At 37.4% G+C, this 20,503-nt stretch overlaps 1 protein-coding gene and 2 non-coding genes across 3 annotated transcripts; 2 read left to right on the forward strand and 1 right to left on the reverse strand.

Annotated features, from left to right (window-relative positions):
* Positions 1–5,443: 5,443 nt before the first annotated feature.
* On the reverse strand, positions 5,444–5,550 carry LOC133792831 (small nucleolar RNA R71). Its single transcript, XR_009874303.1, has one exon. It is a non-coding gene; the product is annotated as a small nucleolar RNA R71 (small nucleolar RNA).
* Positions 5,551–6,052: 502 nt separating this feature from the next.
* LOC133792186 (uncharacterized) lies at positions 6,053–7,600 on the forward strand. The gene has a single exon (XM_062230102.1). The coding sequence runs from the start codon at positions 6,053–6,055 to the stop codon at positions 7,598–7,600; it is 1,548 nt and encodes a 515-aa protein (XP_062086086.1).
* Positions 7,601–16,598: 8,998 nt separating this feature from the next.
* LOC133793216 (small nucleolar RNA R71) lies at positions 16,599–16,704 on the forward strand. The gene has a single exon (XR_009874671.1). It is a non-coding gene; the product is annotated as a small nucleolar RNA R71 (small nucleolar RNA).
* The last annotated feature ends 3,799 nt before the right edge of the window (positions 16,705–20,503 follow it).

Here is a 20,503-nt window from a genome sequence, read left to right on the forward strand (position 1 = left end):
AGAGACGAAGAAAGATGTACTTTAGTATGTGACAAAGTGCCTAGCTTTTCAGCAAGTGAAAGTGGAACACCAGTGGTCAGTGGGATTATTACAACCATGGACATTGTGGTTGGATTGCCTAGGATGGTGGGTCAATACGACTCTTATGGGTGATTGTGGATTGCCTATTTTGATTGGGTCTTTGTCCACAGGAAAAGGCAATGTCAAATATGTTGTGGTTGCTGTTGACTACTTCACGAAATGGGCCGAAGCTAAGCCACTTGCAACCATAACGACCAAAAGGTGCTGGATTTTGTGGTCAAGAATATTGTGTATCACTATGGATTGCCAAGAAAAATTGTCTCAGACAATGGCACACAATTTGATAGTGATCTATTCACAGATTTTTGCGAGAGGCATGGGATTATCAGAAGATTTTCTTCAATAGCTCATCCACAGGCAAACGGAAAAGTTAAGGCTGACAATAAGACACTAAAGGATACTCTGAAGAAAAGGCTTGAAGATGCGAAGGGGGTATGTCCAGAGTAGTTGTCTGAATTCCTCTGGTCGTATAGAACATCACATCGAACAACAGCAGACCATACTCCATTTTCCTTAGCCTATGGGTATGAAGCTATGTTGCCTGTTGAATTAGATCCACCATCACATCGAAGGTTGGCATACGATCAAGACATTAATTTCCAATTATTGATGGAATCTCTGGACTTGGTCGATGAAAGGCGCGAGCAAGCCTAACTCTGAGTAGCATCTTACCAACAAAAGGTCGCCCGATACTTCTACGCTAGAGTAGGTGAAAGAAAATTTAATGTAGGAGATTTGGTACTTAAGAGTTTTCCTCAACACCCGCGATCAAGCTGTTGGAGTGCTTGGACCTAACTGGGAAAGGCCATATCAAATCAAAGAAGTTCTTCAACCAGGCACCTACAAACTTGCTCACTTAAATGGAGATCTGATTCCTCGTTATTGGAATGGAGAACACCTACACAAGTATTATCAATAAACAATTCTTTTAAAAGAATTGGCTTGTATTAATTTAACTTTTTACAAATTTATGAACAAGGGTCAGTCAGTCATATGACTGATCGCTTATAAGTGTAAGATCATTTCTTGATCACTCGTATAGACACAATTGTCCATCTATTACGAGAAATAAAAGGGATTGTGCGCAACCAGTCAATCTTTCCAACTATTGTATTTATTACAAGTATTTGCTCATTACGTGTGTTGTTTTGCTATATTATCATTTTTTTATATATCTTTATTACGAGTAGTACTGTTCGAACAGGTTTTGGTCAAGGCAAGTGACTGGGAACCTTAAGCTCCTCAATCACTTGGGGGGCATATAAGGTATCTGGTAAGTAAAGCATATCGACAAGTATATGTAAACGCACGAGCAAAATAAGTGAAAGCATGCTACGGTACTTAGAGTATTTTTCAAAATTTTGTTTAAATTTTGTTAAATCAAACCAAAGTTCTATGCTAAGTTCGGTCATGCGAACAAGATGTTGTAATATATTTAAAGTATTATAATATCTAAATATTAAAAGTAAATTGTTTTACACCGCGAGCAGTTACTGCTCGGATGCAATTCTCTGTTTAAAAGAAAAAGCTGCCCGTGCAGCAAAAAATATATTGTCTTGACCGTATGAACCGAGGTCCGTGTGTCCCAAGTTATAAGTTTAAATAAAAAACAGAAGAAATTATGAAGTAGGAGGATCTTGAGGAATTTGCTAGTCGACAGAGGCCCCAATTTCCTCGCCTTCGCCATCGTTGCCCAAAGCCAAAGAGATTTCGAGGGATGCTGGAACTTTCGCTCTCTCCTCCTCTTCAAGATGAGCCAGACACCTGTTTAGCTCAAACTGTCTCATACGGTCTGGTAGATAGCTAAAGTCCACCCCGCGGTTATTCTTCCAAAACATATTGAAGCATTTAAAAGTGGCTCCCTTGTACTTCTCCAGGTTACTGGCATTGGTCTCCTCAAGCTCTTTGACGCATTCCTCCAACCCCTTTGTCTCCTTTCTGCTAATGACCAGATCATCTTGAAGCTTTAGAGGCTTCCTTGAAATTGATCAAAGAATCCTCCTTGTACTTCTCTTTAGCTTCAATGGATTTGGTCAAGGCAGCCTGGTGCTGTTTAAGCTCTTCTGCCAGCTTGACCTTCAGTTCGAGCAGTTCAGCATTTTTCTTCTCAGCTGCCTCGAGCTGCTTGGTGCATTTGGCCTCAGCCATCTTAAGCTCCTCAACGTGTTTATCCTCAGACACTCTGAGCTGTTCACCAAGTCTCTTCTTGCATTGAGCGGTCAATGCCCCCGAGCGGCGCCAGCCAGCGCTCATGGTTAGAACTCCCTTCGACCAGAAAAAAGATAAAATTGTTAGTGGAAATAAAGTGAAAAGATAAACAAATAAAGCTCAGCAAAAAATGGCAACTTACGTTGAGCACTTCATTCAGCGGATTGGTTGAAGATCTGCTCGACTTCCATGGAGTCAGTATTGCTGATGGCCTCTCGGTTGCGTCGATGCCTTGATAGCTTTGTTAGCCAACTTTGGCTGAGCTGAGAGACATGTTCATCAAAGCCTCTCCTGTCTGATCAGGAGGGGTCTGGTCAGCGGGAGTTGGAGTAGTTTGGTTGGCAGGCACTGGAGGAAGTGTCTGGTCCTCGGGGGCTGGTGGAGGCAACTGGTCGATGGGAACTGGAGGAGGTGTTGTTTCCCTGGAAGGAACTAGTACTGGAGGATCCTCGGTTCGAGCCTTTTTCTTTGGAGGGTTGTTGCTGGTTTCCCCACGATGCTGCCTGCTCCCCTTTTTTTTGCTCGCAGGAGAAATGGGGTCAGGTTCGCTATACAAGTTGAATGGATCTTCAGTAAACATGACTGCAAAATAGAAGCGAACAATCAGTCAATATAGATGGAGAGACTTACTAAATCAAGGAAATAAGATCAAAGAAATTACAAGTAAAATACTTGAGCTACAATTATTGGTCGCTACATTACTTATTGTACTACTGCTACACTCACTCTCTACCTTGAAGAAGTCTGAATTTAAATTAGGTGTGTATTTAAAGTTGCCGTCCCCATCAAATAAATGATAGAGAATGGGAAAACTGTCTAAGAATGAGAAGTTAGTACCGTTCTCATCCAAAGACTCGAGAATAGGCTCGGGATGCTCAGAGACCTTCTACTTGCCTTTTCTTTGTTGAGCAGGGGCAGCAGCTGCTTGCGGAGTGTTGGAGGTTTCCCTCATGGTCAATCCCGTAGCTCTCCTTCTCGGGGGTTGTGACACATCTTGGTACTTCTCAAAAACTTCTCCCCCAGTAACACTTGCTGTAGTTGATTCCCTAACGTCCTAGTGAGGTGCTAGAAGGCCAACGAGCCTTAGATTATTCTCTGTGACCACCTCTTTGACACTTTTGTCGATATTTGTCATGCTGTCCAAGGATGTTGCTCGTATCTCCATTTCTGGAGTGGGGACTAGTCGATGCCATGGACCTGAATGACATCAAAGTTCTAAGGAATGTGCAAAAAAAACTAATGGAAATTGAACAACCAGTGAATAAATAATTTACCTCCTTCCGTAAAGGCCAGGTTGTTGGTGACCAGGTCCGGTGTTAAGAAGAACTCTTGGAAGTACTTTCCCACGTTGTACTTGTGGGTAATATCACTCAGGAAGGTGCGAACAGATTCCTGGTGGTAGAAATGAAAGAAACCCGTGTTGTTGTTGTTGGAGTTGGACTTGAGATCGAATAAATAATCGATCTCGTGTGGCGTAGGAACGGGCCACTTCTTGTGGTTGTAAAGAATATAGAGAGTAGAAAGAACTCTATATCCGTTTTGGGTGATTTGAAAGGGAGCGACCTCGAAATAATTGGCCACCCCCTGGAAGAATGGATAAAGAGGCAAGGTTGCGCCTGCCTCAATGTGATACCTCGACCAGGCGCTAAAGGTGCCCCCAGGCAGGTTTGCCCGCTGGTTGATTGAAGGCTTGATTAGGGTTGTCCTAGGGAGTCCGTACTTCTTGAGATAATTCCCTACCATCCTAGCTGTGATAACACTAGGTGGTACTACGTACCATTCATCCTCTGGTCAAAGGACGTCTCGAATTCAGGCTTTTGTTTGAATTTCTGGCTGGGAAATGTTCTCAGGTTGAGGGCTAGTTGAAGGATTTTCAGCCCAAGGAACAGGTTGATTATTAGGAGGTTGGGTTGTTTTCTTTTTCGTTTGAATGTAGTAGTTTGTACTTGAATGATGCAAGAGCATAACCATTGTTAGGTTGTTCTTAGTGAGTAGAATAGGACTATTTTACTTACCTTGCATAACTTTTGAGAATTAGTGCTGTTATTTGTGTTCTAAGTCTGATATGATATAGGAATATATTTAATTGGATGGTAGAACTATATTCACGAGTTTTGGAAAAATCTGGTGAGCATATTGGGAATTCTAGTTAACTCTGGTGCGATTTGCTAAATTTAATGCTATAGCATTCTGGGCAGTTTCTGACATAGGGGGATTTAGCTATTCAAGTCCAATTTTTCCATTGATAATTCTTCTTGCTGTTATTTCTCTAGAACTTGTGGTTAATTTTAAACATATTTTAATTTCTTTCATTTTATTTTAGTTTCAACAACCACTCAATTCAGTTTCTTAAATTTCTAAATTGTAATTAATTGGTGTTTACATTGAACTTTTTAATACCAATCCCTGTGGAGACGATTCACTTATCATTATATTACTTGTGTTGGACTGTGTACACTTGAACATATAATTTTCACAACAAGTTTTTGGCGCCGTTTCCAGGGATTGAAATTAAAAATTTGTGTAATATCAATTATTCTGCAATTTATTTTTCTGTGTTGTTCTAATCATGCTTGCTCGGTTTTGTGAATTTTCAAGAATACTCTAGTGCATGAACGAGCAAGAAGACCTTGAACTAGCTCCTATTGACCCCGAAATTGAACGCACTTTTAGAAGAAGAAGAAGGGAACAAAGGGGTAAAAATCGTTTCAATATGGCTGATGAGATTGAAGGGGTTGGGGATGCCCATAATATTGCTAACGCCATTGCTTTGGCCGAGGATAGAGAGAGGGGCATAAGGGACTATGCTGCCCCTATGTTTAATGAGCTCAATCCGAGCATTGTGAGGCCCGAAATCCAAGCAGCCCAATTTGAGTTAAAACCCGTCATGTTCCAAATGCTCCAAACGGTTGGTCAATTTAGTGGGCTGCCAACGGAAGATCCTCATCTCCACCTTCGTTCATTTTTGGAGGTGAGCGATTCTTTCAAGCTACAAGGAGTAAGTGAAGAGGCCCTAAGGTTGATGTTGTTCCCGTTCTCTTTGAGGGATCGAGCTAGAGTTTGGCTCAACACCCTTCCTCCCGACTCGGTGACTACATGGAATGAGTTGGCTGAAAAATTCCTGATGAAGTACTTTCTCCCTACCAAAAATGCCAAGTTTCGCAATGAAATCATGTCATTTTAGCAGCTGGAAGATGAATCATTCTGTGAAGCGTGGTTGAGATTCAAGGAATTATTGAGAAAGTGCCCACACCATGGGATCCCACATTGTATATAAATGGAGACTTTCTACAATGGGCTTAATTCTTCCACTCGTATGGTGTTAGACGCTTCAGCCAATGGGGCTATTCTCTCTAAGTCCTACAATGAAGCCTATGATATTTTGGAGAGGATAGCTAGCAACAATTATCAATGGTCCAATGTTAGAGCCTCAACAAGTCGAAAAGTGGCTGGTATACTTGAAGTTGATGCATTGACAGCTTTGACAGCTCAAGTTTCTTCAAAGACTAACCTTCTCAAGAACATGAGTTTGGGGGGAATGGTACAACCAGCTGCTATGGGCCAAGTGGCAGATGTTTCTTGTGTTTATTGTGGAGATGGGCACACATTTGACAGCTGTCCATCAAATCCGGCATCAGTTTGTTACTTGGGGAATCAAAATGTGAGCCGTAACAACCCATATTTGAACTCTTACAATCCGGGTTGGAGGAACCATCCGAACTTCTCATGGGGGGGTTAAGGAGCTAGTTCAAGTGGAGCACCAATGCAAGGCAAGACAACATATCCACCGGGGTTTTCTCAACAACCACCAAGAGTGCAACAACCTTCTCCGCCTCAAGCATCTCAATCAAGCTCTTTGGAGAGTTTAATGAAAGACTATATGGCCAAGAATGATGCTGTGATTCAGAGCCAAGTAGCCTCCTTGAGAAACCTTGAGATTCAAATGGGGCAATTGGCTAATGAATTGAGGAATAGACCGCAAGGCACCTTGCCAAGTGACACTGAAAATCCAAGGAGGGATGGCAAGGAGCAATGCAAAGTGGTGACTTTGAGGAGTGGGAAAAATCTTGAGTTACATGAGGAGAAAGATAAGCGAAAAAACGAGCCCACTTCAATCCAAATTGGTGAAGAGAAGAGGGAAAACTCAGCAAGTTCAGCTGCTGAAATTACCCAGAATGCTACAGCATCAGTTCAGCAATCTGCGGCAGAAAAGTGTTTGAGCAAGCCACCTCCACCATTTCCTCAAAGATTTCAAAAACAACAACAAGATGGCCAATTCCGAAGGTTTTTAGACGTTTTGAAGCAACTCCATATCAATATACCACTAGTGGAGGCCTTGGAGCAAATGCCAAATTATGCAAAGTTTTTTAAGAACATTTTGACTAAGAAAAGGAGACTTGGTGAGTTTGAAACGGTGGCCATGTTGAAGAGTAAAATTCCTCCTAAGTTGAGGGATCCGGGTATCTTTACAATTCCTTGCTCTATTGGTGGAAGAGATGTGGGTAGAGCTTTATGTGATTTGGGAGCTAGTATTAACTTAATGCCTATGTCTATTTTTAAGAAGTTGGGAATTGGAGAAGCGAGGCCAACTACAGTCACTTTGCAATTGGCAGATCTTTCTATGGCGCACCCGGAAGGAAAAATTGAAGATGTTCTAGTGCAAGTTGATAAGTTCATTTTTCCGGCCGATTTCATCATTCTTGATTATGAAGTGGATAGAGATGTTCCTATTATCTTGGGTAGGCCATTTCTAGCTACTGGGAGGACCTTGATTGACGTGGAAAAAGGGGAGCTCACAATGAGAGCTCAAGAAGAACAAGTAACTTTCAAGGTATTCAATCCTATACGTTCTCCAGATGAAGTAGGAGATTGTTTTGCCATCACTATCAAGAACTCTAATATGGAGGAAGAGGTACCCACAAGGTATAACAAGAAAGTGAGGATGAGGCTATCTCTTAAAGAATTGGAGAGCAACAATGAGCTAGGGGCAAGTATAAACAAGGCACCGTCTCATTTGCAAGAGCCACATAGAAAGAAGAAAAAGAAGTGTGGTAGGAAAGCTCATTCCCAAAGGTTTGAAGAAGGACAACGAGTTTTGCTCTTTAACTCGCGGCTGAAGTTATTTCCTGGTAAATTGAAATCCAGGTGGTCGGGGCCATTCACAATAATCAAGGTGTATCCTCATGGGGCTGTTGAAGTAAGGGAAGATCAGTCCGGTAGAGAGTTTAAAGTGAATGGCCAGCAACTTAAGCACTATTGGGAAGGAGAGGTCAACCGAGCGAAGACCTCCATTACTTTGGAGGATGCATGAAGCGGATGGTACTTCGGGTTCCTTGTGCTCCTTGTGTTATTTTAAGGGAGACCCGAAGAGAGAGAGATTCAAGCAAGTCATTTTGTAAATATACCTATATATATAAAAAGCAAAAGAAAAAAAAAATTATATATATATAACAAGAAAAAGAAAAAAAAGCAGGATAAAAATATATATACATATAGTTATATTTTATATTACTTAGTTCAAATTTTATTTTCTTTACTTTAGTGTTATTTATATTTTGTTTTAGTGTTGCTGTTTTTTTTATTTTTATTTTTTTTAGGTCAACTGGAGGCAGGGTAAATATTGATTTTGATGCACTGGTGCAGTTTTGGGGTTGAAAGTTACTGATTTTCTTAGCTTGGGGAAGGAATTCAGTTTTGGCAAGCAAGTTATAGATGCTCCAGGATGCTACAGCATGAAATTTAGCAAGTAGGCCTCTTGAATAGACAAATTTGAGGCAATACAGAACACCTGGCAAGGTATTGGGTTTTCTTTGGAATGGGCTTGGTTGGGTAAGAGAGAAAAAAAACAAACAGAAAAAAGCAAAAACAAATATATCAAGAAAACAGAGAAATTAAAAGCCAATTTCCCAAATTAGTCAGCCCGAATTCTTTCTTTCTCTTTCACTAAACCCACCCCAGCCGAAGCTCCTCCGCCCAGCCCACCGCCGAGCTGCTGTCAGACCCAGCCTCAGCCGCCGTCAGACCCAGCCCGTACTCCACTGTCAGACCCCGTCCCAGCACTTCGCCCAGGTGCGCGACCCATCCGTGAGTCCTCTGCCCCGTTTCCCCCATCTCTGTGCCCCACCGTTCGTCGCCGCCGTCAGACCCAATCCGTGCCCCACATCTCTCACTGAGAAGATTCACCAGTCGTGAAGCCTCCCAAAACTCACCCCAGCCGAAGCTCCCAAAACCCCGTCCTTCCCATCTCTGTCCGCCATCGTTCATCGCCGTCGAACCCTTTGCCGAGATTGTCGACCCCAATCGCCACACCCAGGTGCACAACCCCACTAGCTCCATTATTTTTTTCATCGTGGGTAACTCAGGTTTGGGCATTTCTTTGATATTGGCACCACTTTTACTGGGATTTGTTTTTCTCTGAGGCATTTGGGTGCATTATTTCGGTATGTTATTCTGCTTGGGGGTCAGCTAGCATTTTCACTGCTTATTTTAGCTTATTTGGAGGCAATTTCTTGGGTGGTCTGCCTGGTATTGTGTGTGGGCATTCTTGGTAAAATGTGTAGTTTGTATTTTTTGTTACTGAAATATGTCTCGGCCAAGGAAACAGCGTACTCAGAAAAACAAACAACAAAATGCTAAAGATCTTAGCTCCATTGAGAGATTCTCTTCCCCAGAAGCTAGGCAGAAATTTGACGATTTTATTCGACTTAAAGATATCTATCCCGAGAGAGGTTTTCTGCCTAAAAAGACTCCATTCACAGGTGTTCCATCTTGGCTGGCTGATAATATCAAGGCCAGGAAGTGGGAATGTTTTTGCCAGCAACCTGATGAAGCGGTGGTTCCTGTAGTCCGAGAGTTCTACTCCCAATTCATCACCTCGGCGTGGCCTGATTCTGTTATTGTTCGTGAAGCGAGTGTTCCATTTTTAGGAGCATCCATTAATCAGTTATTTGGGTTACCTGAGGTTGAGTGCGAATACTCTCAGCTCATTGAAAGTGCCACTGAGGAGAAAATGCACGAGATTGTGGCTTTGCTTGCTAAGCCTAGGGTCGATTGGCGGATTGATTCATCTGGGACATTTCATTTCAAGCGCACTGATTTACAACCCCATGCTAAATGTTGGTATATGTTTGTTCAAACTCGGTTCTTGCCCACATCACACGATTCTTCAGTTAGCCGGGAGCGCATGATATTGCTCTATTGTATTCTTACAGGCCGGTCTATTAATGTGGGTAGTATTCTTGCTCAAGAGATTTTTGCTTGTGCCCACCGGACGAGTGGGAAGATTTTTCTTCCGTCTTTAGTGACTCAAGCGTGTAAGGCCGCTGGTGTGCCTATGTGGAAGGATGAGGAGCGCCTGTCCAACAAAGGTGTTATCCGTTTTCGCAATTCTCGTGCTCAAGAAGGTGCTGCCTCTTCATCTATGAATGACCCCATTTTAGACCGGTTGGCTAGGCAAGAGACTCTTCAAACTCAGCTGTGTGAGCATCTTCATGTTTATTGGAAGTATGAGCACCAACGGAATGTGGTGATGCATCGAGCACTTAAGAAGAATATCCCCAAAACTGTACTTTCATTTCCTACCTTCCCCAAGCAGATTTTGGAGCCATGGGTTGCTGTTGCCGATACCGTGATGGACTCTCCTGCTGAGGAGTTCGATTAGTTGCAAGGGGGTTTCTTCGTTCTTTTACCTTTTGACTTTATGTTAAATATTTTTCTGTTTTTCTGTTTTTCTGTTCTCTGTCTTGTTTTATGTGTTCTGTTGTTGCTGTTTCTGTTCTTGTCAGTTTGTGTTAGTTGTATTGAGAGGATTATGTTTGTTTAGTAGTGCTTAGCGAAGGGCTCGATGATGATCACTTGCATCCATATTACTCCATCCTCATTGCCTTTTGTCATTGCATCTTGCGCGCTTTTCTTTGGTGTTAATGATGTTGCAAAGTGAATTGATTGTGTTGTTTTTAATATTATGTGCATTTCCTTCTCCCATATTTTCTTGATCCTCTAGAGCTAGTTAATGCCTTGTGAAAGTTTAAGTTTCTAGAATTGCTTAGTGTGGCCCTTGAGGCGAAATCCTAGATGACACTACACCACGGACATGATTTAGGCCATTTTTGGACGTTTGAGCCTTTCCAACTAACCCATTATATTTTTGTCCCTAGTCACCCCTTTTGAGCTTATTTTCCTATTTTCTTCTTCACCCATGATCATCTTCCCTACAACACCTAATCCTTCATTTACCTCCCTAACCATCTCAATTTTTTTAGGATATACATTTGAGAGTAGGTGAGTGGGGAGTGTGAGCACTTCGACTACTGTGGTGAGCCATTTCATGTTCTTATTCTTAGTGGCCACATTGGGGACAATGTTGGGTTTGTGTTTGGGGGGAGAGTGAATCTCATGTGATATTTCTCTTACCTTGTGTATATATTTTGTCAATTAAAGTTTTAAAAAAAAAAATCTGTATAAAGAAAAATATAAAGAGTGCATCCCCTTTGAAAAAAAAAAAAAACGAAAGCAAGTTCGAAAAAAAATAATAGGTTTTGAAACTAAGTTTGGGGGTGTAGCATCTTTGAAAAAAAAAAAAAGTGAAGTTGTGTTGAAGTTTTCTTTATTTTCTAGTTGTGTGGAATTAAATAATGGCAAGAGAAATATAAAAATGTCAATATTGTGGGTGAATCTTTGGGGAATTGTGTGTGAGCTTGTAATTGATCCTAGATAAATTGAGATGTTTAGGGTATTGTGAGCCAAAGATACTACCTTTTATCCTACCCTAGCCTAAGCCAAACATTATAAGCTAGTTAAAGTCCTATTGATCTTGGGTGTAGTGTTAATCTACATTAGTGGAGAGGGTCTCACAAAGTCAACATATGGAAGCAAGCATTAAGCTTTAGGATCGAGGTGTAATTTTTTCTAGGGAATCAAGATTGTTTGGGAAGGTTTATGCACATTCTATTGGTGGGAACACTTGACATATGCATTTGTGGCATCATTAGCACTCGAGATTTGATTGAGAGCATTGGCAAGAGGCACACTCATCACTATCATCATCATATTCCACCATCATTTTAATAAATTTCTGAGAGCATTTCCTTCCCTAAGCTAAATCCTATGAAAACATATCCTCTCGATTGTGTGTGTTGTTGTTGAGTCGATTTTGTTGTGTGTTTTTTATTTCTTTCTTTTTGAGTCATCACTCGAGGGCGAGCAATGTTTTAAGTTTGGGGGTGTGATAACTCTATGATATAGAGTTATTTATTTGACTTTTACACTTAATTATGCATAAAAAGAGTGATGATTTTGGTGTTTGTTTGTTAATTTTAAGTTGTTATCTAGCTATATAATTAGTTGATCTAATATTGGAGTCTTACAATATTTTGGGTTTAAATTGGAATTAAATAACTAATCTTGTTCTATTTTTCTGTGTAAAAAGGGAATCAAGCGATCCATGGAAGGATTGAAGAAGAAAAATTGGAAGCTTGGTTTGGAAGCAAAAGCTGAACTTTCCAGATTGCTAAAATTCATGCTGCAGCATGCTGGAGCTCACTTGCTGACGTGGAAATTAAAGGCAGCTGTGTCATTTCCTTCTAATTCGTGGCCAGGTGGCATGGGTCCATAAATGGCGCCAGCTGGAGTTATTTTGGGCAGAAAAGTGGTCCAATTAAGTGGGCCTAAGTGGAGGAAAAGAAGGTGGGCATTCTAATGGGAGACATGAGGTTTTTTGTACCCTAATTTGGAAAATAGGGGTACCAGATGTATCACCTGAGTGGCAGTCATTGAAGGACTATCACTAGAAGAAAAAGTACAGAAAAATAGAGAGAAAAAAGGGAAGTACAATTGTTGAAGGGGAACGAGAAGGACAAGGAGGATTCACACACCAACTATATCGGATTTGTCCCATTTACTCTTCTTCTTTTATTTTTGTATTTCCTAATTTAGAATAGCTATTTTAGAACTCATGGATATCAATTTTCCATTTCAGATTTTGGATACTAATTTAGCTATGAGCTAAGCTTTTTGAGACTTGAATGGTTAAAGAACCCTATGTCATAGTTATTAAAGTTTAAATGCATATTTACGTAAATTCACCATTGTTCATTCAAGTGTTGTTCATGATTATTGTTTGTTGTTGTTGGGCCAACAATGGTAGATTATTAAGCTAGATTTAACTCTGGAAAGGTTGAATGTAGTAGTTTGTACTCGAATGATGCAAGAGCATAACCATTGTTAGGTTGTTCTTAGTGAGTAGAATAGGAATATTTTACTTACCTTGCATAACTTTTGAGAATTAGTGCTGTTATTTGTGTTCTAAGTCTGATTACTTACCTTGCATAGTAAAATAAACTTGGGGGCAAATGTTTACCCAAAAACGGACTACCTAACGACGGGCAGGATTGGTCTACACATGGGAGACACGTGGCTGTTTTAAGTATGTGTATCATGCTTGTCCATCTACCAGAAAATTATTGGTTTATCAAACATCATATTTATGTGCGACCAGCCTGGCCGGATGTATTCATTTAATTCCTTTAGATGTGGAATCTTGTAATTATGCATTACTTGTAATTTCTTTATTTACCTAGATACGCAAGTCTTAATGGTAATTAAGGCCCATTGGCCCATGTAACCTTCTTGAGCCTATAAATACGAATCAAAGGGCTCAAGGGAGGGGACTTTTGGATTGGGAGAATTCTGAGAGAAAATTATAGTGCTATTATTCACTGAAACTGTAATCATCTTGAAGCTTGTGAAACTCGTGAACCCTAGTTCATTGATCATAGTGTTGGGATTCAACATCAATAAGAACACTAAGTGGACGTAGGTCATTACCATCTAATTGGGGCTGAACCACTATAAATTGTTTGTGTCGTTTACCTTTTCGTCTTGATTTCTTCTTGTTTTCACCTCATTTTATATTGTTTATCTGACTTCGTGTCGTTGACCAATTCGAGGGTCAATAGTGTATTCTCGTGGTCAATTCCCTTTATAAAACTAAAAATACCAAAATAACAATAATTAAGAGACTACTTTAACAAAAAAAAATACTAACATTTAAAGGATAGTTTAAATATATTAAAACGTTAATGTAATGTGTTTGGGATCCTAAATAGTTAAGAACAACAAATCTAGAGTTTCAATGCATAAAAATGGTGTACTTGACTAACAACTCATACTGAAACTTAAGAAGGTACTCTTTGAAAAATGCTTAATAAAATGCTTTTAATTGGAAGACTTGGAACCCACCAACCCTACAGGTTAGGTTATCATAGTATGTGTGAACATGAGAAATTATCCCACGAGAAGTGACCCCTGTCACACTCAACCCTCAAAGCATAAACAACTTTTAAGCAAGGTAAACCAAAGGCAACCATGATGGCAGGCTCATTATGTGAGGCCCTAGCCCCAGATGGTCTAGGCACAAGGCAACAAAGGCAGTAACAAGGTCGGGCATGCTATGAGAGACCCTTATGTCTCGAGTAGGCTGTGCGATGTCGATGGCCCATTGGCAATGCCCAAAAGAGCCAAGGCTCATAGTAACAATGGCAGGCAATAAGGTGGTGTTGCTATGCGAGACTCTTGTGTCTCGAGGAGGCCCCATGGTGTCAATGGCGCTTAGGCTAGACCCAAAAGGGCCTAGGCACATGGTAGCGATGGTAGGCTGCAAGGCTAGGTTTGCTATACGAGACCCATGTGTATTCACCTACGCACACCTCTACCTTTTGCGCCATAACTACCTGCGCCACAATCTCAGCAGTATACTCCTATACTATGTTGTCCCCAGGGACCACTTTGTAACCATGGCCATTGGAGCCAGGCTATAAATAGCCTATCACCCCACTAGAATACGGGTTGGAAAATTTTTTAACACCAGACTTTTCTAAGAAAAATATACAAGTTTTCACCATTGTTGTTCTGTAATTTTTCTTCAAGGTTACTAAGGTCTTCTAGGTTCATAGATCTCTTACTTGTGTTTTGATTTTTCGACCATAACGTAGTTGATGAGTTCTCGCCGTCAACAGTTTGGCGTCATCTATGGGGAGGACAAACATCAAGCTACTGTTCTTCCATTGATTCCAGCAAAGGAAAATGCCAAGGCATTTTAAAGCTTCGAGTTAGGCCTTAACACTATCCTCCTCTCGAAGTTTATAGATCCCATATGGTTTATGTCAGTTGGTGCTTTTAGTAGTACTTGGAACAGTGAAGGGCTTTATCTGACTCTTTTTTTTTGAGGAATTCACCATTGCATAACATTTCTACAAATTGGCGTTCATGACTTGTAAGGCTTTCGTAGAAATAACCAGGGACGAACCAACATAGAGCCTAGGGTGGGCGGCCGCCTCGGGTGAAAAAAATATATTAAATATTAAAAAAAAACTATATGTATTTTAATTAATTAATGTATAAATTTTTAATTGAAGCTATTATTCAACAATTAAGAGTTTGGCATAATAGTTAAGCTCATTTATATAAATCATAAAGACAGTGGTTCAAATCCCAACACAAACATTTAAAAAAAATAGATCTTTTTGTGAAGATTTCATTTTATTGTGTATATTTATTATTATTTAATATTGACTTAAATGGTTTGATATTCTGAATTAGCATAATAAAATGAGTTAAAAGTTGATTTTTTTGTTAAGATTTCATTGTATTGTGTATATTTTTTATTATTTAGTATCAATTTAAATGATTTGATATTCAATATTTATATATGTCGTAATTAAAATTTGTCTCAATTTCTTAATATATTTTTTTACTTATTATATTATTTCAAAAAATAAAAATAAAAAATTTGCCCTCGCTAAAGTTGAATCCTGGGTCCCCCACTATCGAGGAATCGATCTCCCACAAGAGTTCCTTGAATCTATTTTTCGAGAATGCCAGTCAAATCTTGAATGATTGCAGCATCGTTTTCAAGGATGTGGAAAGACATTGCTCTTTCTTCAGCCAACATAAGAGATGGCTTATGGTGGCTGAGTTTGGAAGTTGTAGAGGACCAAGCCATGTGGATTGATCGGGTGGGAGTAAAATTCAAAATAAATTTGGGTTTGCCACAATATAAGAAGAAGAATTAGACTTTAATGGATTTCACTTGAAGAGTGGTTGTGGAGTATTTTGTTTTCGGGCGTAAGAAGCGTACAATTCTTATAAAGCCCTTGCTAGTTGTAATTCTACCTTCAAAATTTTAAAAATATATATAATTTTCATCTATTCATAAAATTATATATTTTCTTAAATTTTAAAATTATATGAAAATCATATAATATTTTAGATGAAAAATCATATAATGAATACATATTTTCAAATTTCGAAATTTGTTGATAAAAAAATTTAGATTGTTTTAAATTTGGCTAAATTTTACAATTTGGGATTTGTTTAAAAAAAAAAAATTTGGTTGAGTTTTGAAGTTATGGAAGACCAAGTCATTTGGATTGTTTGGGTGAGAGTAGAACTTAGAATAAATTTAGTTTTTCCACAACTCCAAGAAGATGTATTAAACTTTACTGGATTTCACTTGGAGAGTGATTGTAAATGAGTGTTCTATTTTTGGGACAACAATAGACAGACAATTCTTATAAGCCTTTTTCTCCAGCTAATCATAATTCTACCTCCTGTCATATTAGAGCTGCTACGCCGAAGGATAGCTTATTTGATTTTATTTTAATTTAAAATTTTAAGAAAATATATAATTTTAATCTAATTATGTAAATTATATATTTTCTAGAATTTTGAAATTAGAAGAAAATCATATAATATTTCGAAAAAATAGATTTAGATATTTTCAAATTTTGAAATTTGTTGATAAAAAAAACATCTAGGTTATTTTAAAGTTGGCTAGATTTTACAATTTGGATTGTTTTTTTTTTAATTTTATGGCTGAGTTTGGAAGTTATGGAAGAACAAGCCATTTGGATTGATCAGGTGGGAGTAAAATTCAGAATAAATTTGGGTTCACCACAACCCCAAGAACATGTATTAATGGATTTTTTTTGTTAAGATTTCATTGCATTGTGTATATTTTTTTATTATTTAATATCGATTTAAATGGTTTGATATTCTTAATAAGTACAATAAAATGAGTTAGAAATTGATTTTTTTTGTTAAGATTTCATTGTATTATGTATATATTTTTTTATATAGTATCAATTTAAATAATTTGATATTCAATATTTATATATGTCGTAATTAAAGTTTGTATCAATTTATTAATAAATTTTTTGGTTATTATATATATATTTTTTTAAATGTTCACCCCCGCTAAAGTTGAATCCTAGGTCCGCCCCTGGAAATAACTGACCAAGCATCAGTTCTCATAGCCATGATGAGAGCATTGACTTAAGAGATCTTTGAATCTTTCCCAAACTTAATAGAACATTTCATTGTCTTTTTAGGAAATGTGGAAATCTGTTGTTTTAGACTGTTGGTCTTATGGCTAGGGAAATGTTTTAGAAAGAAAGATTTGGCCATTTCCTCCCATGTTCCAATAGACCTAGGTCTCAAAAAGTATAATCTGCTTTTAGCTTCATCTGTCATGGAGAAAGGAAAAAACTTTAATGGCACTGAATCAACATTTTTCATCTTCGTTATAGAACGTGGCTACTACCTCCTAAAATTCTATAACATGCACATTTGGGCTTTTATTTTCCATTCCACAAAATGTGGGCAAGATTTGAATAATACCAGGATTAAAATCCAATACAGGCATATTTGGAAGGAATATAATGCATGAAAGAGTGGAAGTGCTAGTAAGATGGAGATAGCATTGAAAGTTCTTGGTTGGATTTCATCATTGTGTGCCATGGCAAATGGATTATTATTGATTAAGGTGTGTGGAGAAGAATGAATGGTGGAAGGAGTTCTGGAAGGAGTAGTGTATGTATTAGAAGAAGTTTCACTAGAAGTTTCGTGATGATTCATCTACTATCGAAAATGATTATTATTTATTTATATATTTTTTGGTTTTTTTTTTGTTAAACTTGTTCCAGATAGATTTGGAGGTTTCAGGGTGACATCCAATGCCTTACGAGAAATCCCTAAGGTTACTGAGTAAGTACTGAGGATCACAATTCAAACATTTTCGACCAAATAACCTTTAAGCAAAGTAGAATTGCTTATTTTGACAGAACAAGGTTAGTTTTTTTTTTTATATATATAAAAATAAATTAAAAAATGTAATAGTGTAAAGGTATACACATGAATTGTTTTCAAGCTGATTGGAAAGGTTGCCAAGGTACTGCTTTAGGCCCACACTTGTCTTAGATAGAACTCCTTGATGTTCCTAAGTAACTGTGGAGGGTAATGCTATCAGAGACCTTACTTAACAACCAATCTTTCTAGACATAACAATATCATATTTTACCATTTGTAATATTATACAATTGTTCCCAATACTGATCATTTTATGATTGAAATTTAATGAATAATTTTATGTATTTTTTTTTAAGACCTAAATTCTAAGAAAAACTAAGGCAAAGAAAGAAAAGTCTATACTAGGAAACTTAAAGCAAGAAAACAATCACAATATATCAACACAAAAATAAACTAAAAAAAAAGTAAAATAAAGAGAGGAATCAACCTAATTAATGACCTTCGTTGGTGTAGATTTTGGCTTAGTAAAGCTCATTTAGAAGAAGCTATTCTTTATTGCTTCTTGTAAACGTGCTATTTTAAGTAAAAATCACTTTTGACTAATACACCCAAACATATCTTCCAAAGTACTTTTGAATTTTAAGAGTATTAATAAGTGCTTTTGGGAAGTATTCCCAACCAGGCCAACCAATTATTTATCAAGGAAGAGATTTTTTTTCTTTAGTAATTTCTAATGAAATAAAGATAAAATAACAAACTTACAATTTTTTTTTTTATGTTTGCAAATATTTACTAAATTAAAAAGTAAAAATCAAGAAAAAATAAAAAAAAATAGAATTAACTAAATAAAAGGAAATGGAACTCTTTTTTTTTTATTTAACAATTAATATAAATATATATATGTATTCGAAGAAAAGGAGAAAATTTCTAATATATATATATATATAAACTTTCTTTTTAACCGAAAAATGAAGAAAGAAAGAAAAATAAATAAATTGTTAACATTTAATACTTATATATGTATATATACTTCGTTTTTTTAACAACAATGTTGTAAATTAATAAAGTCTAACAAATTGAAAAGAAAAATAGTACAACACACAAAAGAGGAAGAACACTATGCTAGACAACATTAATTTCAACAAAAAATACAAATAAAGTTAATACCATTTTGGTAAAAAAAATCGCGAAACTCTTGAAAACTACCTCCCCAGCAACAACGTCAAAATTTGCTTAACGCCCGAAATGTAACATTTACTAGCGGTAATTGTAGCATAGGTGAGCGGTCGATTCCATAAGGAGGTAACTATGAATTAAAGGATTAGTATAAATATAAACACAAAAAGTTAGTAAAAAGTAATGGTAATGGTAATGGATTTGTGATTTTTGGTTTTTAAGAACTCGATAGTAAAATAAAGCAAGTAAATATAAGATGTAATCAAATAATGGAGAGTAGAAAGGTATGAAGAGTTACCCATATACATTGTTTAGTTATTTAGATCTTTGATTCACAATATTGCACAAATAAGTAGTTCACATCCCAACAACTCATTTGAAAAAATTAACATTGAAGCACATGTATATTTCACAAAATATATTTGAGTAATAAAATTATTTATCTTGGAAACACAATATTAGTATTATGAAAAATCTAAAAATAATAACATACCTGTAGGAGATAATGCAATAGAATAAAAATATACCTTTACTAACTATTAACATTATTTTTACTAATTAGAAGTAAGAGCATGAATAAATCTATATATTATTATTAAAAATAAATAAATTAAGATAGTGAGATGAATAAAATATATTACTCAAATGTTTAAACTATAAAAGCACATTGAATCAAAAATATAAATAACATCACTTTTGTATATGGGATCATCCCTAACCTTTCTAAGAAGACTAGACCATTATGCTTATCAATCTCATAAAAATTGTATAAAGAAATGTGAGACAAAAAAGTTTGAGGAAATTTTATTATAGTTTCTCTACTCTAAAAATTACATCTAAACTATGGAAAATGAGCTCCTATTTATAAAGCCTCAAAAAGGGGAAAAATGCAATTAAACAAACTTTGAGGCTTACAAATAAATATTAACAATAAATATGATATTATAAATCATTTTTTATTAATTAATATTATTTTTGTTGTTGTTATAATTTCTATTTTGGTCTATTGCTTGCATGTAGGTGGAGTGTGCTGAAAATGAGGAGCTGAAACTGAGCTAAATTGTGTTGATTGACGCAACCAATCTGGAAGTGACATGTGGTAGTTGTTGAAAGTAAAGGACCAAGCTACCAAGTTGACTTGGAGGGAAATGGGCCAACTAGAAGGAAAAGGGAGAGATGCCCAACGGGTTGGATTGGTTGGCACAGGTGGATCAGGTTGCGGGGCACCAGGCGGATTTCTTTGGAGGGGCAGGTGGAGCTAGGACATGTGGCATGTAGGGGAGAAGGGAAATCAAGCTGGGCTGAGAGCTAGCAGGCTTGGGCTTTTGCACTTGGACTTTTTTTCTATTGAAAAAGTGCAACCTTTTCAGTTGTTTCTTCAATCTTAATTCTTTCTTTCTTATTTCTTTTTCTTTGTGCCAAAATACTTTTTTTTTTCTGAAAATGAACACACATTAAATTAAAAATAACATTTCAAGTATGAAATATATTACAATAAATTCATGAAAATAATTTAAACTTTAAGACTAATAAAATGACATTTTTGAGCACCAATCACAACCCTTGACCTGAAGATCGTTCAACCTCGCCTCGTGCCGTCGAGCGCGTTCTAGAAGTTCAAGGGGAGGTCGAGACCATCTTCAGAGGTCCCTGGTTTGGAGGAGAGTCACGAAAGGGTAGGGATCACTATGCGCGTGAAGCAAAGTGAATCCCCCCTCCTTGTTCCATAAGCCTAGAACAACGTCTCCCTAAAAGTTTTAAAGGGGAAAATGAATCTGTAACCTTCACTGAAGAAGATACGAGAGGAGTGCATTTCCCTCACAACGACCCTCTGATGTTGACTGTCCAGTTAGCCAATATAAAAGTACATGAGGTTCTTGTGGAAAATGGTAGTTCTGTAGATATCCTCTATCTCTCTGTCTTGGAAAAGATGGGCATGGGTCACAAAAATCTA

Source organism: Humulus lupulus, chromosome 7, assembly GCF_963169125.1.
Source record: "Humulus lupulus chromosome 7, drHumLupu1.1, whole genome shotgun sequence".
Classification (NCBI taxonomy): Eukaryota; Viridiplantae; Streptophyta; class Magnoliopsida; order Rosales; family Cannabaceae; genus Humulus; species Humulus lupulus.

What these genes read in the sequence shown, in the direction of transcription:
- LOC133792186 (XM_062230102.1), top strand. Translation starts at nt 6,053, where the DNA reads ATGCAAGGCAAGACAACATATCCACCGGGGTTTTCTCAACAACCACCA.